Genomic DNA, 23,683 nt, shown 5'->3' with positions numbered 1-23,683 from the left:
CAGTGCATGGTGTTTGGCCACAAGCACTGGAACCAAGGGAGGGAAGATAAGAACATCCAGTGAGATGAGTGAATCAGTTCACACCTTTCAGAACTTGTTTTGAGGCTGTATTCATCTTAACTGGGTATTCTCTTTTAGCTAAGAACATCTAATTGAGATGAATGGGCCACTTCCCACCTCTCTGATCCTCCTATACTGCTAAGAGTAAGTTGTAGCTGCAGACTTAGGGTATGTCTACACTACGAAATTAGGTCGATTTTATAGAAGTCGATTTTTAGAATTTGATTTTATACAGTCGATTGCATATGTCCACACTAAGCTCATTAAGTCGGCGGAGTGTGTCCTCACTACAGTGGCTAGCATCGACTTATGGAGTGGTGCACTGTGGCTAGCTATCCCACAGTTCCTGCAGTCTGCGCCACCCATTGGAATTCTGGGTTAAGCTCCCAATGCCTGATGGGGCCAAAACATTGTCCCGGGTGGTTTTGGGTATATGTCATCAGTTGCCCCTCCCTCCGTGAAAGCAACAGCAGACAATCATTTTGCGCCTTTTTTCCTGGGTTACCTGTGCAGATGCCATACCATGGCAAGCATGGAGCCCGCTCAGCTCACCGTCACCACTGCTGTTGTGGGCAAGTCTACTGTGGGGGCTGCTGTGATCCAAGTGGCCAATGCAATCATTTATGTTCTGTTATCAAGGGTAGTGACTCTGGGAAATGTGCGTGCCTTTTTAGACTTTAGGTGCATCACATTCCTGTCCTTTGTCGCTGGTGAAGAAGTCTTGCAGCTGTACATTCCAGTCCGGTTGGTGCTGTAACACCCCATACCACTTCTATGGTTGACACATGTAACAGCTCCAGGGCTCTTGCTCTTTTGCCTTGCCCGAGGTACCTTGCCTGACCAGGATCTCCAAGCATTTGACACAGAAGCACCTGCAGCAGCTGGCATTGCTACACAGCAGCAGCTCTTGTGTGCCTTCGCAGCAGACAGTGAAGTAGGACTGCTAGTTGTCCTCGTTCATGGTGTATGGCTCCACCGCTTCCGCTGCAACTCTGCTTTCCTGCAACTCTGCAGCAGACAGTGAAGTAGGACTGGTAGCTGTCCTCGTCGGACATGTAGCTTGGTTGGGGATTCTGGGAACGTCTTCCCTGCCCAGCTCCTAGCAACCTCCAGGGCATGGTGTTCGGCTCCACTGCTTCTGCTGCAACACTGCTCTCCTGTGAGCTGGAGGCTTCTGCCTCAGGCTGCTCTCCCAGCTGGCAGCACTGCATGGTCACACCTACCCCAGCCTACCCCTTGTTCCCATGGCTCATGAAGCCTGGACAGTAGTAAGGAGCAAGTGCAGAATGATGGTAGAATGTGCCTTTGGATGTTCAAAAGCTCGCTGGTGCTGTTGGTCAGACCTCAGCGCAACCAGCATTCCCACTGTTATTGCTGCTTGCTGTGTGCTCCATAATATCTGTGAGAGTAAGGGGGAGACATTTATGGCAGGGTGGGAGGTTGAGGCAGATCGCCTGATGTCTGATTTTGAGCAGCCAGACACCAGGACAATTAGAAGAGCACAGCAAGGCGTGCTGTGCATCAGAGAGGCTTTGAAAACCAGTTTCATGACTGGCCAGGCTTCGGTGTGACAGTTGTGTGTGTTTCTCCTTGATGCAAACCTGCCCACTTTGTTGATTTTAATTCCCTGTAAGCCAACCACCCTCCCCCCTTTGAAATAAAGTATCTATTGTTTTGAAACCATGCATTCTTTATTAATTAAAAAAAATCAGATAACGGGGCTTTTCCTGTGTACCTGGCTAGTGCATCGGAGTTCAAAGTGCTGTCCAGAGCGGTAACTACACTTCCCTAATTTAACAGTATCTCCTACAAAAAACAACATATTTTTGATTTTGTGATTTTTCTTTTTAAACACCTAGGAACTTCACTGACAAAATACTTTAACACAGAGATAAGGTTGTCCAGGGAGTGCCTGGTGCCCTTCCAAAACATTAAGTACAGCTGCATTCAAACCTCTGAAAACCAGGAAATACACAGTTAAAATAAACATCAGTTCCACAACACAATCTTAACTCTGCCCTCTTTGAGCAATGCCCCAGCATGCCATTAACATACATACTAGCACTCAGCCTTTTTAGATGCTGCAGAACATGAAGGGAACAGTGTACATGAGCACTGTAGGACAAATTGTTAACGTCTTCTCTTTGCTAAGGCAAAGCTTGGGTTTAGGTCAGGAGCAGCAAGGTGGTGCTATCTACACCTGGCCTATGCTCATACTGAGTCTACTCCACGCAAATCACTCCAGGCTTGCTAAATGGTACAGTCCCTTCACCAGGCTGCTGACGATCCCTATGATAAGATTACTCCTGTCATCACTACTGATACAACCTGCAGCACTGAAATGAGACATACTTAATGTTTCAAGGAACATATCTTAGAATCATAGGACAGAAGGGGACCTCTAAAGGTCATCTAGTCCACTCCCCTGCATGTCCACTCATGGCAGGACTACATAACTAAACCATCCCTGGCAGATGTTTGTCTAACCTGCTCTTAAAAATCTCCAATGATGGAGATTCCACAATGTCCCTAAGCAATTTACTCCAGTGCTTAAATACCCTGACAGTTAGGAAGTTTTTCCTAATGTCCAACCTGAACCAGCCTTTAAACCTGCAATTTAAGTCCATTGCTGCTTCTCTTGTCTCCTTGTAACAACCTTTATTGTACTTGAAAACTGTTATCATGTGTGTCCCCCCTTAATCGTCCCTTCTCCAGACTAGAATCATAGAATATCAGGGTTGGAAGGGACCTCAGGAGGTCATCTAGTCCAACCCCCTGCTCAAAGCAGGACCCATCCCCAATTAAATCATCCCAGCCAGGGCTTTGTCAAGCCTGACCTTAAAAACTTCTAAGGAAGGAGATTCAACCACCTCCCTAGGCAACGCATTCCAGTGTTTCACCACCCTCCTAGTGAAAAAGTTTTTCCTAATATCCAACCTAAACCTCCCCCACTGCAACTTGAGACCATTACTCCTTGTCCTGTCCTCTTCCACCACTGAGAATAGTCTAGAACCATCCTCTCTGGAACCACCTCTCAGGTAGTTGAAAGCAGCTATCAAATCCCCCCTCATTCTTCTCTTCCGCAGACTAAACAATCCCAGTTCCCTCAGCCTCTCCTCATAAGTCATGTGTTCCAGACCCCTAATCATTTTTGTTGCCCTTCGCTGGACTCTCTCCAATTTATCCACATCCTTCTTGTAGTGTGGGGCCCAAAACTGGACACAGTACTCCAGATGAGGCCTCACCAATGTCGAATAGAGGGGGACTAGACAAACCCAATTGTTTCAATCTTCCCTCATACGTCATGTTTTCTAGACCTTTAATAATTGTTGTTATTTCTCTGGACTTTCTCCAGTTTGTCCACATCTTTCCTGAAACGTGGTGCCCTGAACCGGACATAATACTCCAGTTGAGGCCTAATCAGTGCATAGTTGATCGGAAGAATTACTTCTTGTGTCTTGCTTACAACACTTCTGCTAATACATCCCAGAATGAAGTTGACTCATATTTAGCCTGTGATCCACTATGACCCCCAGATCCCTTTCCACAGTACTCCTTCCTAGGCAGTCATTTCCCATTGTGCAAGTGATTGTTCCTTGCTAAGTGGAGTACTTTGCATTTGTCCTTATTGAATTTCATCCTATTTATGTCCGACCATTTCTTCAATTTGTCCAGATCATTTTGAATTTTATTTATGTCCTCCAAAGCACTAGAAACCCCTCCCAGCTTGGTATATTATGCAAGCTTTAAAAGTGTACTCTATGCTATTATCTAAATCATTGATGAAAATATTAAACAGAACCGGACCCAGAACTAATCCCTATGGGACCCTACTTGATATGCCCTTCCAGCTTGACTGTGGACCACTGATAACTACTCTCTGGGGATGGATTTCTAACCAGTTTATTTCTCTAGTTTGTTTATGAGACAGTATCAAAAGCCATACTAAAGTCAAGATATACCACATCTACCACTTCCCCCAATCTACAAAACTTGTTACCCTGTCAAAGAAAGCTATTAAATTGGTATGACAGATTTGTTCTTGACAAATCCATGTTGCCCACTACTTATCACCTTATTCTCTTATAGATGTTTGCAAATAGATTGCTTAATTATTTGCTCCATTATCTTTCTGGGTACTGAGGTTAAGCTGACTGGTCTGTAATTCTCTCGGTTATCATTATTTCACTTTTTATAAATTGGCACTATATTTGTCCTTTTTCAGTCCTCTGGAATCTCTCCCATTTTCCATGACTTTACAAAGGTAATCACTAATGGCTCAGATATCTTCTTAGTCAGCTCCTTGAGTATTCTAGAGTGTATTTCAGCAGGCCCTGATGACTTGAAGACATTTAACTTGTCTAAGTAACTTTTAACTTGTTTTTCCCTATTTCAGCCTCTGATCCTATCTCATTTTCAATGGCATTCACTATGTTAGACATCCAGTCGCTACTAATCTTTTTGGTCATTCAGCACTACTGCTATTACCGCATTTTCTGTTATTGTTTTGTGACAACTCTTCCAACCTGCTGTAACTAATCCCTCTAACTTTCAGTACAACTCTGCCTAACGTGAACACAGCTGGAGAGCATGCAAATACATACTGGAATTCAAATCTGTCACACAATGTAAACAATGGCACATTCTCTTTGTTTCTTCCTGTCAATTTATGACAGTAGCTTTACTGAACCATTCCCAGTGGCTATTGCCAGCTCCATGGAGCAGAGTTAAGGTTTCATTGTGGAGGTGGTACATACCTTAAGCCTTCATTTCTGGGTTTTCAGAGCTGAACTCAATGTTCTGGAAGGGCAGGAGGCACCATCGGGCAAGTTTAAATCTGAATTAACAAAGTTTCTTGTCAGTGAATTTAGAGAGCATTATGTAGAAACTTCAGGCATGGTACCAAGCCAGTGACTTTTCAGACTCTTCTGCAAAGTTTGCTGTAAAGGATTATGACTTGATTAGGAATAACAGCAGGCATATTTAGCTGAGTTTTGTATTCCACACAGCAAACAAGAAGGTTGCTTTTTAGAACAGTTATCCAGATGGAAGGAGAAAAAAGTGTTGTTAATTGTGCGCCACTGAGTCAGCACACCAATAATCAGCCACTAAATGGTTTGTGGAATTTTACTTCTATCCATCACTGTAAGGGATTGTTCTGAGTGTGACACCAAAAATTATGGAAAAAGGTGGGGAGTAAAATGAAGCAAAAGAAATCTATAATACTTTTGGTTGGTGTGAAAACTGAGCTGCATATGTCTTCCTAACTATGATTAGTACTTAAGAATATCCAGAACTGCTAGCAAGTCATTTCAATATCTGTTGCAAGAGCCTACATAGGCAAAACCTGTGGTAAAAATATTTACAAATCCAGCAGAGTCTAAATTACTATAGATTGTCTTTAAAGAACAAAGAGATTTCAGATGTTCTGTAAAAAACAACAACAACGCCAGCTAAAATGATACTGGTTTACTATTCTTTCTTCCTTTGAGAACAGCACACTGACCTCTTCCCGCTCTCACTCTTTTCCATCAATAACTTTTTTGATTATTTACCCTTTTTGCCTTTAGCAATTCTCACGCTCTTGCAGGAACTGGTTTCCACTTTAGTGAAAGAAGCTGGAGTTCCTGTCATTCAGTGAATAGGACACCTTAGTTAGTGAGAGGTCAATTTTGCAAGCTGAGGATCCTCAATTCACACTGAAGTCAAGGGATCTGAGGGTGCTCAGCATTTCACAAGATGTTAGTAACTTGCATTATAAATTATAATCTAAAGCTACTCATATATTATGTTAGAACTGATTTAGTAGTAGTTTAGACAGTTTTCATTTTGGGGCAAATTGTAGCCTGGCTAGTGTGCTGGCACAGGGCTGTATGGGGACACAAACCACCCCCTTATGTCCTTGTGTTGGCTACATGGATCATGGCTAGCAGCACCGAAGTGGAACCAGGCTCTGTAGAATTGTTGTGTTCTCTTCCATATGAATACATGGCACTAAAGTTCCATTCCCATCAGCCCCAATCGACTGGGTGACAATGCTACTCCAGACTGTCAGGCAGTATGTACTGCTGGAATGGGTATAGGCTCAGAGTAGTTTAATCCCTCCCATGAGCATTAAAGGGATCAAGAGGGAGTTTGTGACTCTCACCACCATGATGCGCCTGTTGCTCCCGATTCTGGCTACGTAATTATCTCACAATCTGACCCATTCTGCTTTTCATTTTTATTTTGCCAACACAATATTAAAAACACTGAAATACAGTGTAATATTTTAAGTCATTCATAAACCTGATAATCTGAGAGCTCCCACAAAATTCTGAGTGCCCCAGCTTTAAGTTCCCACTGCACAAAAAAGCACAAAAAAGCCAGCAGTGTTGCTGATAATATTAAACAGATCATATTAGAGGGCTTGACATCACTCAGGATAAAACATATAATGCATCAGTAGATATTTATTTGGAGGAAACATAAAGTGAGAATGCCCAAATTATCAAAATATTTTGGTCATACATAAAATCTAAAGCTGTATTGCAAATATGGGGAAAACTACTTTTCCAGCAACACCTGGCACAGCTTCCAACTTCCAGTAGTCCAGGGTTAGTGTGTGTCCTACTGCTTATTCTGAATTAGTAAAATGGCTCCTTCATCTTTCTTCCATGTTTTTATAATTTTTATAGTGGATCTAGTTGTTGCCAGTCTATTTGATTTTTTTTCTTTTATTGGTTTCCATTCAGGAAACCCACATCAGCCGCAGAATACAGAGAAGATTACAAAAAGACTTCACTATCCCAGGTAGTTTACAGTATTATCCACTAAAATGGGTTTAAGATTTTTCCTCCAGGATTATCCTAACATACAACCTGCAGGCACTTAATATTCTATGGAATTTGTTATTACACATCCAAGAAGCACCTCCAGAGATTACTTTTTTTTTTCCTATTCAAAATCTTCACGCCAGTGTCCATCTTAAGAAACTCGGCTGGGTAGTTGTGCAAGTGGTGGAGAGGAATGAATACCAGGATGTGGATGTGGGCCTATTGAGGTGTCTTCATCCCACTGGAAGAATTAGCCTTTTGTATCCCTTACAATTCTCTACCATGAAGCAGAGGACTGGAAATCTGTGTAGTGGAAGCTTCTCTATTTCTGCCATTGGCCTACAACCAGCATGTTACCCCAAATCCTGCCCCTACAGTCTTTGCACAGGACCACAGAGATTTGGCACTACAGTCATGTAAAATATAACTAGCAAAACTTGAATACTAGCAAATCTCCATTAGTATTACACCCATAATAAAACCTGAAGAAAAGCTCTGTGTAAGCTCAAAAGCTTGTCGCTCTCGCTAACAGAAGTTGGTCCAATAAAATATATTACCTCAGTGACCTTGTCTCACCCATAATAAAGTCATTCTGTGCATCCTCCAATTTGTAACCACTAGTTTCTGATCTCACATGCACTTGTGTAAATCAAGTCATATAACAGAGGATGTGTTGTAATGACTGGCCTATCCTTTCTGATGTGGAAGAATTCCACAGAACAGCATGACTATCTTCTGGCTACAAAACAACATAATAGAGTACATGTGATGAATGTACATATTTCTGCAGCACCCACTCATTTTCTGAATAATTTTTTCCAGAAACATACCGTGGCTGTGTTAAATAAGGTCAAACGTACTGGGTTGTTGAATTTGCCACTTATCAGATCGAGCATCAGCAGTCTTCAGGATGTACTGAAGTTTCAGAAGTGAGTCACCACAGGACTGTAGCAGCTTTGCATCCTGTGCTAGGCTAATAATGACGTAACACCCGTAACTTTGGTCAATGAGTTAAGCTGACATGTAGTGGAATGAGAAGCACTCAGCAGCTTTTGGAGCTGGAAAGCATGTATAAGTCCACTCAATACCCCCCACCTCTGCCACTACTGGATTGCTCTCTAAAGTATATTTTCTCATGTTTTTATCTTGTCTAGTTTTAAATGTCTTAGGTGATGGGGCCTCCACACCTTTCTTAAGACCACAGTCTGATAGAGCTTGTTGTCGATGAAGATTTCCCTATAGTTGCAGCATTTTTTTTCTTTGTAATCTGATTACTCTACTTAGAACTTCTTATTACTCCCTAAATAAATAATGCTTTTAAAAATATATATAAACAGTTATCTTCACCCACCCTCAACTCTCCTTAGCTGTTGTTTAGACAACCAATATATAAGATGATCCCTACACCCCTTCAACTGGTTTTGTTCACTAGTCTGAACGCCCTCCAATTTGTCTCCATTTTCTCCTGTTCCTGTTGAAATTGAATTCTTTCTTAGTACAGGAAAAATACCATTATTTATTGGTAAGATACTATGCGTGAAAATCTAACTTGCTCTTTCATGATGAAGTGATCATCCTCAGTGTCACATTAAATTAAAATATCTCTTTCTCAGTCAAAATATGTAGCCAATATGCTCTTTCATGACACATTTTCCATTAGTACTTGAACTGAATATATTTAAGTGGTGAGATATGTTCCTTAAATGAAATTTGAAATTTTTATGTAATCACAAGACTACGTGACCTGTGGCTGAATCATGATCAGTGGAACTAAAGGCTATGTCTACACTACAAGGACTACAATGGCACAGCTGCAGCACTATAGCTATGCCACTGTAGCGCTGCAGTATAGACACTTCCTACAGTGACAGAAGGAGCTTTTCCGTCAATGTAGGTAATCCACCTCCCTGAGCAGTGGTAACTAGGTCTGTGGTGCTGAGGGTGTGAATTTTTACAAACCCCTGAACAACATAGTTAGCTTGATCTAAATTTTAAGTGTAGGCCTGGGCCAGAGCCAGAGAGTCCATGTTCCCCGGAAGAACTGTTATGGGTGAGACAGCAGGGGAACTGAGAAACTAATGGAGTTAGGCTAGAAGAAACACAGCTATGTAGACAGAGCAGTGCACGGAGTCTAATAAAATTCTACTTGTTCAACTTATCCTGCATTCAACTTCGCTCTTTGCTAACAATACAGTGGCCAAAACAGCAAATACCACAATCAGATTGCATGCGTTGACAGTACCCTTCTTCCTGCTCTCTCGCCCTCTTGCCCAGCTTGTCTCTTTCTGTTCCTACTTAGGACTTTATTCCACATTTGCTCTACTTGATTCCAGTATGCAGTATTCCACATGAGCATGAGTGGCAGAATAGAGCCACTAATTCTGAATGAACAACTGAACATAAACTCCTCCTAGAGACTATTAAGAATTGTGCCATGTTTGTTTTAGTCTTTTTAAACCTTTGTTTCCTTAGAATCATAGAATATCGGGGTTGGAAGGGACCTCAGGAGATCATCTAGTCCAACCCCTTGCTCAAAGCAGGACCAATCCCCAATTTTTGCCCCAGATCCCAAATGGCCCCCTAAAGGATTGAACTCACAACCCTGGGTTTAGCAGGCCAATGCTCCAAACCACTGAGCTATCCCTCTCCCTACTTTTCCTCTGCTGGTTTTGTTTCTTGGCTGAAAATGCTTTTCAGTAGCATTCACAATTATATGGCATTCTATGCATAATCTGTCATTTAAGACCCATCTTCTAGTGTTGTTTGAAAATGAATATACCATGTGCACACTGCTCTCCAAAGATGTAAGGTCAAGAAAATTCTTCCACTAGTTGATATTCGTTTATTCATGGTTGTTAAGGTTCTTTATTTTCTACATGTTCTTGCTATTTTCTACATGGTTTAGATTATTTCAGCAAGTATCTGGTTTTGTATCTGGCTGGCTCTTAGACTGTCCAGCTTGAGGGCCAAACTTCATGAGCCAGTTAAACAATCCAGGAAAAATATAAATTGTGAAATGCCAAAAATTGATGTAAGGAATGTCTTTCATTGGTTATATAAACTTTTGGGGCATGTTACACCAACACCTTTATTTACTATGAATAATAGGTTGTTACTAAGGCCAGTTCCTGGCTGTTGTCCCACTTACAAACTTTATAGATTTCCTGTTTCCTATTACTAAGAGAGAATGATGACTAAGGGGCTCTTAGGATAGACTGCATAGATGATGCATCATAAATTAATAGTTAACAGTCAATTACTAACAAACTGACCAAATCCAAATGCCATTAAAAAGGAGTGCTCCCCTTACACCTCTAGAAGATAGTTATCATTTGTTTATCTAAGTTTTACAGTGTGTGTAGACAGGCATTCAGCAAAGAAGTAACTCCTTCAGGGTCAGTGTTTCCACTGAACTATGTAACTTAATCCTTGGTATTTCTTGTCATGTTTTACCTCTAAGATTTCTGTCTGAATGTGATATTTGTAAATATTTGATGGGGAAGGCAACAAACAACTGAAATCCTCTCCATCTGTGCCAGTCAGGTACATGAGTAGGCATTGGCAATATGGACTTCTGCTTAGTAGACAAAGTTTATTCAACCCCATGATTTGGCATAGGGTTTTTAGATTTTTTTCACTCTGTGAAGATGAATAGTGACTCTGTTAGATTCATTTCAAATCTTGTGAGTACTGGTCCCAAGAATAACATGCTGTTGCTTTAATGCTCAAACTTGCTACATAACTAACCTCAAACTATTTTTTGGCCTAACAGAACACGGAGACGTGTGCATGCATTTTCAAATCACTGCAGAGTATATAATTGATATTTTGAGATATAATCTGAAGAAATCTTAATTGCTAATTATATGTGAAAAATACTTACGCTTGGTGATAGATATCGTTTGAAAAATAGATAGTTGCCCTCAAGAATAATGGTCACCTTGGGATACTAAACTGTTTGCAGAGTGGGAAATTAAATGATCCTTAAAATGCTCTTAATGTATTTAAATTAGTGTAGGTCAATACAATAAATTAGCTAGTTGAATCTCTAATAATAATAAGGATGAAACAAACCTTTAAAAATAAAATTCATTGGTGGTCTGTCATTTCAGAAATTAGAAGTTCTGTTAACACTCCATCTCATTTTCAGCCGTCTAAATAAACACTCAGGAGGATGAGATTTTGTGATGTATAGAAATGCACTGAAACAAATTGTAGCATATTGTAAGGTGCATAGATCCAGATGAATCATGAACAGAAACAGACCAAGATAGATTGTGCAAACAAAACGTTTCTATACACTGTTACTATTGATCATGCCCTTTTAAAGGGATATGAAGACAATAGCCAAGTCAATTAACTACTGTATATGAAGAATTTGATGCAGGCAATATTATTTTATATTTGGCAAGTTATCATTATATAAAGTATACTGTAGGTAAATGTTAATTTTGTAGGTAAGACTTACATTGATCTGAATTAAAGATGGTTCTTCACATACAGTGTAATTTTATGAATTTCACTTACATGTTTCTACCGACTGTACTTAAGGTACTAATAGGGTAGGATCCAGAAATGGACATATTTTGTTTATTGAGTGGTTTAGACATAATTATAAATAATTAAATGTAAAAAATGCCCCAGACTTGAATTTTAGAGTGTTAAGATGTATGTTATATCACACAAAGTTTAAAAAAATCTGTTGTAGTTTTGGAGAAATTTAAAATAATATGCCATTTTGATTCTCTGCTTATTCTGATCATTATTGCATATGATTTTATAATAGAAAATTATGTATGGAAGTGCCACCTGATGTGCTGGCATTCCACCAGCCTGGGTCCCCTCCCCCACACTGTGCTGCTGTGTCAGGCTCTCAAGCCCCCCTCTCCAGCACACACACAGGCAGGGACACACACAGCTGTATAATCACACAGAGTCTGCAGTCAGCTCTGTGTGGGAGGGCTCAGCTCAGGGAATTGCCCAGCGCTTTGGTGCATACCCCCTCTGGAGTGTAAACCCAAAATTATATTGTCTTGCATTGTATAGTGATCTACATAGCGTAAGCTCATGAAATTCGCCCTCTCTCTCAATGTGGAGGAAGATATGCACAGCTTTTTGCTTCCAGCCCCAGTTATGAATTGCACAAACTGGGGTTTGGAATAGACAAGAAACGAGTTTATTAACTACAAAAGTTAAATTTTAAGTGATAAGGGATAGCAAACAGAACAAAGCAGATTACTGAGCAAAATAAACAAACATGCACCCTAAGCTTAATTCACTAAAGAAACTGGTTACAAATAGTAATTTCTCACCCTAAATGTTGTTTAAGGCAGGTTGCAGAGTTTCTGCAGCTTAGAGTTCCAGAAATTTCTCTTCACAGGCTAGACCTCTGTCTCAGCCCAGGTCCCAGTCCTTTCTTCCCAGATCAGTCTTGGGTGGTTACAGCAGTCATCCTGGGTGGGGATTCAGTGAAGAACTGGCGACCTTGATTAATTCACTTTCTAGCCTTAAATATAATTTACATATGGCGGGAATCTTTTGTTTCCCTGTTTGATCGCTACCCTCCTTCTTCAGTGGAAAAGTACCAGCAGTGTCCAAGGTGGTATTTCATACCAAGTGACATCATCACATGACCTTGCAGTGTTAAATGACAGGTTTCAGAGTAACAGCCATGTTAGTCTGTATTTGCAAAAAGAAAAGGAGTACTTGTGGCACCTTAGAGACTAACCAATTTATTTGAGCATAAGCTTTCGTGAGCTACAGCTCACTTCATCGGATGCATACTGTGGAAAGTGTAGAATTTTATTTGAGCATAAGGTTTCGTGAGCTACAGCTCACTTCATCCACAGTATGTGTCATAAATATAAAGGGAAGGGTAAACCCCTTTAAAATCCCTCCTGGCCAGAGGAAAAATCCTCTCACCTGCAAAGGGTTAAGAAGCTAAAGGTAACCTCGCTGGCACCTGACCAAAATGACCAATGAGGAGACAAGATACTTTCAAAAGCTGGGAGGAGAGAGAGAAACAAAGGGTCTGTGTCTGTCGGTACACTGCTTTTGCCGGGGATAGAACAGGAATGGAGTCTTAGAACTTTTAGTAAGTAATCTAGCTAGGTATGTGTTAGATTATGATTTCTTTAAATGGCTGGGAAAAGAACTGTGCTGAATAGAATGGCTATTTCTGTCTGTGTGTCTTTTTTGTAACTTAAGGTTTTGCCTAGAGGGATTCTCTATGTTTTGAATCTAATTACCCTGTAAGGTATCTACCATCCTGATTTTACAGAGGTGATTCCTTTACTTCTATTTACTTCTATTTCTATTAAAAGTCTTCTTGTAAGAAAACTGAATGCTTTCTCATTGTTCTCAGATCCAAGGGTTTGGGTCTGTGGTCACCTATGCAAATTGGTGAGGATTTTAACCAAACCTTTTCCAGGAAGTGGGGTGCAAGGGTTGGGAGGATTTTGGGGGGAAAGACATGTCCAAACTACGTTTCCCAGTAAACCCAGTTAGAGTTTGGTGGTTGCAGTGGATATTCCAAGGACAAAGGATAAAATTAATTTGTACCTTGGGGAAGTTTTAACCTAAGCTGGTAAAAGTAAGCTTAGGAGGTTTTCATGCAGGTCCTCACATCTGTACCCTAGAGTTCAGAGTGGGGGAGGAACCTTGACAGTATGCATCCGATGAAGTGAGCTGTAGCTCACGAAAGCTTATGCTCAAAAAATTGGTTAGTCTCTAAGGTGCCACAAGTACTCCTTTTCTTTTTGCAGTGTTAAAGCAACCATGAGATAAGGCTTATTTGTAATGTCCACAGGAAGGAACTACAAGAAGATGGGAGATCAGCATCTTTAAAGACTTTCCTAATGGCCCATCCAGGCTGATAGATTACTGTCTGGTGGGTGTTCCCCAGGTATAACCACAGTTGTAATTGTTACATAGTCAATATTCCTAACTCCAGATACAGAAATGATACATTGGATAATCACATTCAGTAAATCATAATCTTTCCAATGATATCTCACAAGACCCATCTTGCTTAAAATACATCTTAGTTATGCCATATTCATATCATAAGCATATTTCTATAAAGAATATGGGGCGTAACATCACAGAGGGTCTTTTGGTTAATGCACAGAATCTAATTAATGGTTATAACACAGACTCCCTATGTGACCTGAGCAATCACTTAGGCTAAAATTTGCAAATATGGTGCTGATGTTAGGCACCTAAACTCATTTAGATTAATAAATGAGTTCACCTCACCTCTGCAAATCAAGTGCCTAATATAGATTTAGGTGTTCAACCTTAGCTGCCATGTTTGAGAATGTTGGCCTTAACTTCTCTGTGCCTCAGTTTCCATATCCTTGATTAGAAAGTGCTAGAGAAGTAAGAAGTAGTTTTAGTTATTATGCCAAAAAATTCACACCCATGAATACTAAATGAGACTCCTTAGTATAAATCACTGGCTTCAGTTTAGTGACCTGCTAAAAACTTCAAGTATTGTTTAATCCAGGGATCGGCAACCTTTGGCACATGGCCCATCAGGGTAAGTTTGTTTACCTGCAGCGTCTGCAGGTTCGGCCGATCGCAGCTTCCAACTGGCCATGGTTTACTGTCCCAGGCAAATGGGGGCTGCGGGTAGGGCGACCAGCACATCCCTCGGCCCGTGCTGCTTCCCGCAGTCCCCATTGGCCTGGGATGGCGAACTGCAGCCAGTGGGAGCTGCGATCGGCCGAACCTGCAGATGCTGCAGGTAAACAAACCGGCCCAGCCTGCCAGGAGCTTTCCCTGGCGGGCCATGTGCCAAAGGTTGCCGATCCCTGCTCTAACATAAATCAGAAACAGTAAGATTCTCATCTCTCCCTTTCAGTTTTCTTACAGTATAATATATGTACAACAGAGAACAAAAATGGTACATAAACCTGAATGAGTAACTGCAAAAGGCCTGAAGGGGAAGTTTATTTTAAATATTTTTTTTCATTTCTAATATAAATGTGAACTGAATTCCTAAGATTTGTGCATTAGAATATGTTATTTATGACAAGTTTAATAAAGCTCTAAAAGCTCTTTGTGGTTCCCTTTTCTGTTAATCGCACTGCTGAGCACAAAAGCTGTGTTATGTGGAGAATGACTGGGCTTATCCCTAGTTATGTTTGGTATCTAAAGAACAATAAGAGTTTGCTGCCTGGCTGATCAGTGCTGGATCAAATTCACATTCCCAAGCTCCCACTCTCCCACCTACATATGCAGGGGGTGGAAACATAGCAAAGAGTGGGAGGACAGGTCCTTTTTTTGCAGAGATTTTTAGCTGAGGCTCTCCTAATATGATTTCAGCTGGGACTGTGTAGCATTAAACATTGATTTTAATCCATTGCTTGCAAAAACATCCTAAGAAAAACACAGAGATTAGCAGCCAATTAATTCTTACGTTGCCCATTGTTTTCCTTGGCCAACTGAAACAATTCATAGAGGATTTAAATAGTGTGTGAGTTACCTTGCAAACAAACAGCTTTTCTTTTAGGATAATTATAGCAGTAGCCTTCCAAACATAGCCCAAATCTTTAAAGTTTAGAATAACACTAGTGTTTCCATCTCTTTTGACATTTGTTTCAGCATATAAAATAATAAAAATCAAGAGCTGCTTTGGAAAATAATATGCCAGCTATTTTTAGTGTAGAGGTGTAGAAGTGGTAGGTGTGGAAAATAAAATACTACCTTTCCAAAGCTCTGGGCATCCATCCCCATTGAGCCAGGATATTTAAAAGGTGTGTGTTTGTGAAGCTCAGGAGAGAAGGGTATTCAAGCATTTTATAAACTATTATAGGCCACATCAAGTACAGTTCTCATCTGTCTCATAGATGGCCAAGAATTTTTTTCCCCATCAGGCTATGAATCTGGTCTTGGATAATTGCTCAATAGGCAGACATGTCAATCCATCCCTACCTGGGAACCCTCTCTCTGATGGCCTGGCTACTAATAGAGTGGCTTGTAACACAGATATGGAGGGGAATTTTCAAAGGTGGTGATCTGAGTGTTCTAGAAGGGGTTTTGAAAATACATCCACAACATTGTCTGCTTTGTCAGGCTTCTGTCTTTCTCCTCAGATGAGTGCACAGGAAGAAGGATTTTCAGGAAGAGCAAGTCTGGCCTGAAAATGGTATGTGTACATAGGAATGTGCACAAGGGAGGATACTGGTCACATCATGCTAGCAGTGAGAGAGAGCAACAATAAAGAGTCTCTTGAAGGGCACAGGTGTTCACAGGGACTTAGAATAACTGAGGCTCCCTGCATGGAATCTGGACAGTCATATACCCCAGAATATGGGTATGTTCAAGAGCTGCTTGATCTCAAATACAGAAAACCGTCCACCACCAAAGCTTACAGGGACACTTGGAGGACATGTTTCAGAGTAACAGCCGTGTTAGTCTGTATTTGCAAAAAGAAAAGGAGTACTTGTGGCACCTTAGAGACTAACCAATTTATTTGAGCATAAGCTTTCGTGAGCTACAGCTCACTTCATCGGATGCATACTGTGGAAAGTATAGAAGATCTTTTTATACATACAAAGCATGAAAAAATGGGTGTTTACCACTACAAAAGGTTTTCTCTCCCTCCACCCCACTCTCCTGCTGGTAATAGCTTATCTAAAGTGATCACTTTCCTTACAATGTGTATGATAATCAAGTTGGGCCATTTCCAGCACAAATCCAGGTTTTCTCCCCCCCACTTTCCACAGTATGCATCCGATGAAGTGAGCTGTAGCTCACGAAAGCTTATGCTCAAATAAATAGGTTAGTCTCTAAGTTGCCACAAGTACTCCTTTTCTTTTTGGAGGACATGGTATGTTTGGTGCATGAGGTCGAAACTGAACTCCCCAGAGACAGTCCACATAAAATATTCTGGATTTCCTTCGTTTTGATTTTTATAATGGTCTGAGCTGTAGTTCATTGGAAGTCTCAGCCCAAGGGTACCATTCATCTCCTCCTTTCCAGTTCTAGCCTGCTTCTTCAGTCACAGCTCCGAAATTCTGAAAGCAACATGGTTTCAAAGCCCCTAAATCCAATGCCCAATGGAACACTGGAGCCTCAATTTAGTATTTGAAACTATTATTAAATCACCTTGTGAGCCATTGGGTAAGGGATCCCAGGTATTTTCTGACTCTAAAGTTTGCTTTTTTTTTTTTTTTGGCTATCATGAGAGTTAGAGTGTTTGTGAATGTTAGGCCTTTTTCCATCAAGCAGCCTGAAGTCCACACCAGCTGGTGCTGAGGCTACAGCTTGTCTTTGTTCTTAAGAGAAATTAATCTTCCAATTTAAACTAGTCAAAATGTCTTTGTCTTTTTTTTATCTCAAATCCATTCATGTCTTGGAAAAACAATTACAGACTTGGGGTAAAATCCTGACTCCACTGACATCAATGGGAAAACACCTACTGACTTCATTGAAACCAGGATTTCACCCTTTAAATGCAGTCAGGACAGTAAAGTTCTACTTCCACAGAACTTGAACAAAACTGGAAGTTCAATGATGTCTTGGTATTATACTGAGTGATGCAAAATCTTGTGTTTTAGGAGGATGAAGCCAAATATCTTCCAAGCTTACAGGGCATCTCACCAAGATCCTCTTGAAAGTATAGATGCCATTGCAGAATTGTGACTCTAAAACCTTTACAGTTCTCTCTGTCTCTTCTGTGTGCTATAGCTTTACTATGTACCTTTTTATAACTGTATGTATAATGTACTTGGGAGCATTTATAATGCTGATAAAGAATTGGGGTAATTGAGAGGAAAATCAGACCTCAGGCCTCTAGAGATGAGGCTGGAAGGTCAGGCTTAACTGGTCCACCTGTCCCTTTCTTCCACTTCGTAAAAGATCTTCTGAAATTCATTTACAGGAAACAGTTTTACACTTTCCTCTTCAGTTCTTTTCCTCCCCACGTCTTCTAGTCTCTGAAAGCTATTGACAAGTCAGAGAGTGTTTAAATGGAGTTCACCTTAGGTCGGATGACTTTTTTAGTTTATCAATATTGAATGTTTCTGCATCAGAGATCCTAGACAGGTGGAAGCTGGGGACAATGTGGTTACAATATGTAAAGGGAAGTACATGTCAATGAAAGTCTTCTATTGATTCAGAAAATGTCATTAGTAGCAATCACAGCTTGAACAGTTCAAAGCAAGTTCCACCATCTCCATTTAAAGTTAAGCAAACCTCTGCAATACAGATGTATCCTACAGTGTTCTAAACCATCCTAAATGTACATTTTATGTGTGGGTTCAGGCCTGGTTTTAAGCACTGGTTTTTAAGCTAAGCCACCAGGTATAAGGAGGCTTCAGAATATTAGGGACATTTTGCACCCAGTTGATTTAATGCTGCATCTCTACCCATATATATCAAAATCCAATTATGCTTTCATCATACTGCTGAAAGTGCAAAGGATTCTAGCATACTTTTAGATGGGTGGGTAATTGTGTCAAATCTTGTCATTATCTAGGACAGCTCTGCTTGGGATCTGAGAGTATTTTCTTCTAATTGAAAAATGAAACATAAGACTGGTTTGTCCCCTTTATTTCTGGAGCTACATGGGATTGTGAGAGTGTCATGGAGTCCCCGGGCAATGCTCTGGAACTGCTCCCTACGAAGCCAGTCAGGAATCTAGGGGAAGTCTCCTTTCTGTGAGCAGACTGTCTTCAGGACACACAGCTCACACAACTTCCACCTTCCTTGGTCTGACCTCAGAGCATTCAGCATCCTCTGCCCCTCCGTGCACTTCCCACAGTGACTCCACCCAGGTGGCGTCCTGGGGAAGCCAGAGGGTCCTGCACCCCAACTTCACAGTCAGACATTACTCTCAGCCAGCCAGTAAAACAGAGGTTTATTAGATGACAGGAACATGGTCTAAAACAGAGCTTGTAAGTGCAAAGAACAGGACCCCTCAACCAGGTCCATTTTGGGGGGCCAGTGAGCCAGACAACCACGTCTACACTTCACTCCATGTCCCCAGCCAGCCCCAAACTGAAACTCTCTCCAGCCCCTCCTCCTCTGGGCTTTGTCCTTTTCCCAGACCAGGAAGGCACCTGATTCCTTTGTTCTCCAACTTTAGCTCTCACCTTGCAGGGGGGAAGGGCCCAGGCCATCAGCTGCCAGGAAACAGGGTGTTGGCCATTCACCCTGTGTCCAAACCCCTGCACACACCTGCCCTCTAGGGCTCTGCAATGACCATGCACCCTTATCCCACCACCTAGATACTTAAGAACTACATAGGGGAAACTGAGGCACCCCCACAATATTCAGAGGAAACATTAAGCAGGAAACTGTTAGTCCTGCTTCGTCACAGGGGGTATGAAGGAGTAGAGCAGGTGGCAAGCTGTTCTCCACCACACTATCTTTCACTATATCTATGGATTTCCAAGTCTGATAAGGAGTTAAATCTGTCTGAAGCACCATTAAGTCTAGTTAATGGTTGACTAGATAGATGGTGTGCTATGACCATTGCTTATTACTCTCATCATAATCCTCTCACTGTTACCTTGTGCTTATCCTTCTGTTTGTTATATCAATGTGTTATCTCTTATCTTATGCTTAGATTGCAAGCTTATTGGGGGAGGGGTTACTTGAGTTATGGTGTGTACCACAGCTAGCACAATGGGACCCCAACTCCTTATTCTGCCCTCCAGGCGCTAGTGCAATACAAACAATAATTCCTGTTGAGTTCCCCTCAGTGGCTGTGCAGCCATTAGGGGGCAGAGGGGAGTCAGCCTGCATGTCTTTGCATGTCTAGGGTTTTTCCTCCTGGTATCTACGCGTTTGGGAGATTGTCTCCTCTGCAAATCCATTTCTTTAGAACGGGGGTTCTCAAACGGGGGCGGGGGTCGGGACCCCTCAGGGGGTCGCGAGGTTATTACATGGAGGGTTGCGAGCTGTCAGCCTCCATCCCAAACCCTGCTTAGCCGCCAGCATTTATAATGGTGTTAAATATATTTTAAAGTGTTTTTAATTTATAAGAGGGGTCGCACTCAGAGGCTTGCTATGTGAAAGGGGTCACCAGTACAAAAGTTTGAGAACCACTGCTTTAGAATCTCTCTCTCATGGTGGGGAAGAAGGTGGGATTGTTTGAATAACTTCAGTTTCTTGATGCCTGTGACACTTGTCTTCCCACAACTTTCTCTGTGGGAGGGGATGATCTAACTCAGAAACTGATCTAACGTTGTTGAATTCTTTAAAGTGGTTGCACCTATTCCAGGAACATATTTTCCTTTGTTTACTTTTATGTTTTTGATCATCCTCTTTTTGAATCACGATATAATATTCTTTCTCCATTTGAATGCACAGGAAGCTAAAGAGTTACTTTATGGCAGCTTTCAGAGTGGCAGACCTGTTGTATTTTTACAAAACAGAAATGCTACGTCAATGCACTTTTTAAGGAGCCCTGTTGTGAGTGTGAAAAAAAAGGCTGAAATAAGATTTTTCCACTGTGATATCTCTTCTAAGAAGTTCTTCTTTGTGTAATACTTCATGGCAAAGTTGCTTCTATTTAAAGTATGGAGTTTGATCTTGGCTTTGATCTGAAGCTTTTGATCTTGAAAGAAGGATGTTGTGGCAATAAAGCAAAAAAGGGTAGGACAGACTTTTTTTTGTTGTTTAAAGGAAAGTGATAAAGTTAAAGGGATACTGTCAAGATTTAGTGGGCACTAATTTGACCTGCCTTACTTTACTTACATCTGTTTTCAGAGTCCATCCAATTCTATATGTGGGAGGGTTTGCTAAAACAAATGCTTTGATGCTCCTTTTTCTTTTCAGATAGCACAGATTTCTATTTCAAGCTTTCAAGGAATTGTTATACTAAGTAAAAATTATTTTTAAAAGATTGAAAATACCTTTCCAAGATCTTTTTGATTGAACCAGATGTGATTAATTTACAGAGTCACCCTTTTGTACGTATTGTATTTAACATTGAAAATTATGAAAGCATAAACAAAATTCCAACTTGTGAATTTCAACTTTTTCTGGCCCAAGTTGCTTGATTTTGCCTTTACTCAGAATTCACATTGGACTTAAGCTTTGCTGAACTGGTATCTTTAAGTCCATCCCTATTAATAAAACATCTAAATATGTGGTTAAATTCCATGCGTAATTTAACTATCTGCTTGAGATCTTTGCTGAGGTAGAGGTGATTTGCTGAATTGGGACCTAAATGAGGAGTTTGCTATGCTGTGATATGACTAATGCTATGGAAGGATGGTAAGCAAAAAGGGAACTCAGATCTTGCGTTAAAAATGTGCTTCAGAGTCTCCGAGGGAGTCACTTGACATAATTTTGGATTCCTTTGAGGTCAAAGAAAACTATTGAAAAATTATCCTAAATACTGAATCTGTTCCTTGAGATATTGTGGCCTACGGTGGGCAGGAGGAGGAGAAAATACGTGAAAACCTTCCTCCGGAATAGGATAGGAAGCAGTCCAAACTGAAGCACTCCACCCCCCAAAAATGTTGAGGTAGTTCAGATCTGGTAGTTCAGTTTGGGAAAATTGGGTCTGTCTGTCTAATGGGCTGAACTACAACACCCATTCATGAATGCCAGCAGAATGTTGGTTTCAGAGTAACAGCCGTGTTAGTCTGTATTCGCAAAAAGAAAAGGAGTACTTGTGGCACCTTAGAGACTAACCAATTTATTTGAGCATGAGCTTTCGTGAGCTACAGCTCACTTCATCGGATGCATACTGGGATAGTTTGGATCTGGATCCAGAAATCATGACTCAGCTCTTGTCTTTATAATGAGCTAAACCAGATCACCCAATATCAATACCCCATATAACTTTAAGGAAGTTTGAATCTGCACCCATATGCATGCACTCATATGCATATACCCAGGTCCATCTCTAATATATATGATCCTTTATCCCGGAGTTTGAATCCAAAAGGTCCTGGAGATGCTTAGGACACTACAGTGAATTTAACCATTTAAATATTTTATGGAGGAAAAGGTTTCCAAAGGGAAAAATCAAATTGTTGTGCCACAGTGCTGGACAAATTAAGAGCTGTGATCTCTCCACACCTTTAAGTGGTGGGTTAACGGCTCACTCCAGTCTCTATACCTTTAAGGCAGGCTCCTCCTCTCCGTCTCAGCTCTAAGAGACTGGCGCACAGGGGAGGGAGGGGCAAGGGCACCCCCTTAGGTGTTTCATTTCCTAAGGAGGTTTCTAGTGCTGCTCTGCTGAAAGAGGGAGGCAGGGCTCACTCCCATCAGCCTGGGGATGCATCGCAGAGAGGAGAGGGACAATACAAAATACATAAATACGTGCAAAACAGACTGGCCGGTGCTACTCACCAAACCGACAGCAGCCACAGCAAAATAACAAATGCCGGCCGCGTGTGCCGTGGGAAGCAGCAAGCGGAGGGGGGGGAGCTGCTGAAGAGAAGTGGGATCTCAAATCAAGGTAAACCCCTCCTCTTAGCCCCCACCCTCCAAAAAAAAATTAAAAAAGTGTTAAGATTTTTGTAAGTGGCTGGGAGGGAAAAGCCTGTGCTTTGCTGTGCAGGGGAAATCTGAGAGATCAAAGTTTTGCATCAGATCAGGGAGGCTGTATTTGGAGGGGAGGGAGCAGGAAAAAGTGGAGCCTATTTACAAAGGGCAATCTCGAAAACCTGAATAAACATGCACTTTGTTTCCCTTTTAGCCTTTGCTGGAAGAGTGTCAGTCTTGGGACCAGTGTCGATTAGTCCAGCAAGTGAATGATGAGGTGAGGAGAACGCTTTCATTTTCCAGCTCTTAATTATTCATGTTTACTGTTTTCTCTTCTCACCTCTGTCCTTGCAAAGCTGCCTCCTGCCAGGTTTCCCACCTGATCCCCTCTTCCTGTGTTAGTTTTAAAATAATTAGTTTGTTTATAAAAGGAGAATATAAATGTGTTTATAAATATATAAGGTGTATTATTATTATTTATTAAATAATAACTACCTGATAATTTAAAACATGCATTTGCTGTTCAGGAACAACAGTTGAGTGTGTGGCGGTTATTTGAAGCCAGGTTGTAAGAAATAGAGAGTAGAGACTTTCCCTAGGATTTTTGCACACACAATGATAACTTTCGGCTTGGCATCAGCCATACTTTCTTTACGCTAAAAAACTTAAGCTGAACAAAGCTGTTTAAATAGAGAGCAAAAAGGAAAATATGCTGCATACGATGAAGGGAAACAAACCCATTTTGACTATGCACAAGTGTCTAACTGGATTACTTAAGAGCATGTCATTCTAGACTGGAAAAGTGTTATGTTTTTTTTCCTTTTTCTTTCCAATGAAGCAATGGAAAAATATGTCTTCAATCTGTTTATAGTTTCTTACTCATGCTGGGTAGCTGCACTCAGGTCTCATCTTCATCTTAAAAAAGCACTATGGTTTTGAACTGCAGGTCACAAAATGGATTCAAGCAAACCAGAGAGCCAGAAAAAGGACCAAAAGGAAACGAAGGCAGGATGAAGTGGCTTTCCGAAAGGTATGGGTTCCTGATGTGCATTTATGTGATGGAATAAAAGGAAGCATATTCTAAACATTTTCAAGGGACACACTTTAAAACATTCAAAGAACCATATTCTTCTACTATGCTGACTACACAGAAAAGAACACCATGAATTGGTAAAGTTTGAATGTCTGTGTGTTTGCTGTGTAGAGAAACTACATTCATATTTAATAAAGAGCGCGAAAGCCATTTTGAAGAAGAAAGATAAGAACACTTAGGAAATGCTGTAGTACTTGAAAGGTTATCGACAGTTACTGTGATATTTATTTGCCAATGAAAAGACATGTTAAACTACAGTTAA

General features: G+C 41.0%; 1 protein-coding gene across 1 annotated transcript in view; it reads left to right on the top strand.

Moving 5' to 3' along the window:
* Positions 1 to 23,683, top strand: part of AOPEP (aminopeptidase O (putative)) — a 391,354-nt gene that overhangs the window by 258,638 nt on the left and 109,033 nt on the right. Inside the window, exons 18-19 of the mRNA XM_084629083.1 lie at positions 22,543 to 22,605; positions 23,275 to 23,358. Of these exons, the coding sequence (XP_084485209.1) occupies positions 22,543 to 22,605; positions 23,275 to 23,358 (147 nt within the window). The remainder of the gene's footprint in view (positions 1 to 22,542; positions 22,606 to 23,274; positions 23,359 to 23,683) is intronic.

The sequence above is a fragment of the Lepidochelys olivacea genome (assembly GCF_965140295.1).
Source record: "Lepidochelys olivacea isolate rLepOli2 genome assembly, chromosome: 5".
In the NCBI taxonomy this organism is placed as follows: Eukaryota; Metazoa; Chordata; order Testudines; family Cheloniidae; genus Lepidochelys; species Lepidochelys olivacea.
This window is presented reverse-complemented; position numbering and strand designations above follow the sequence as displayed.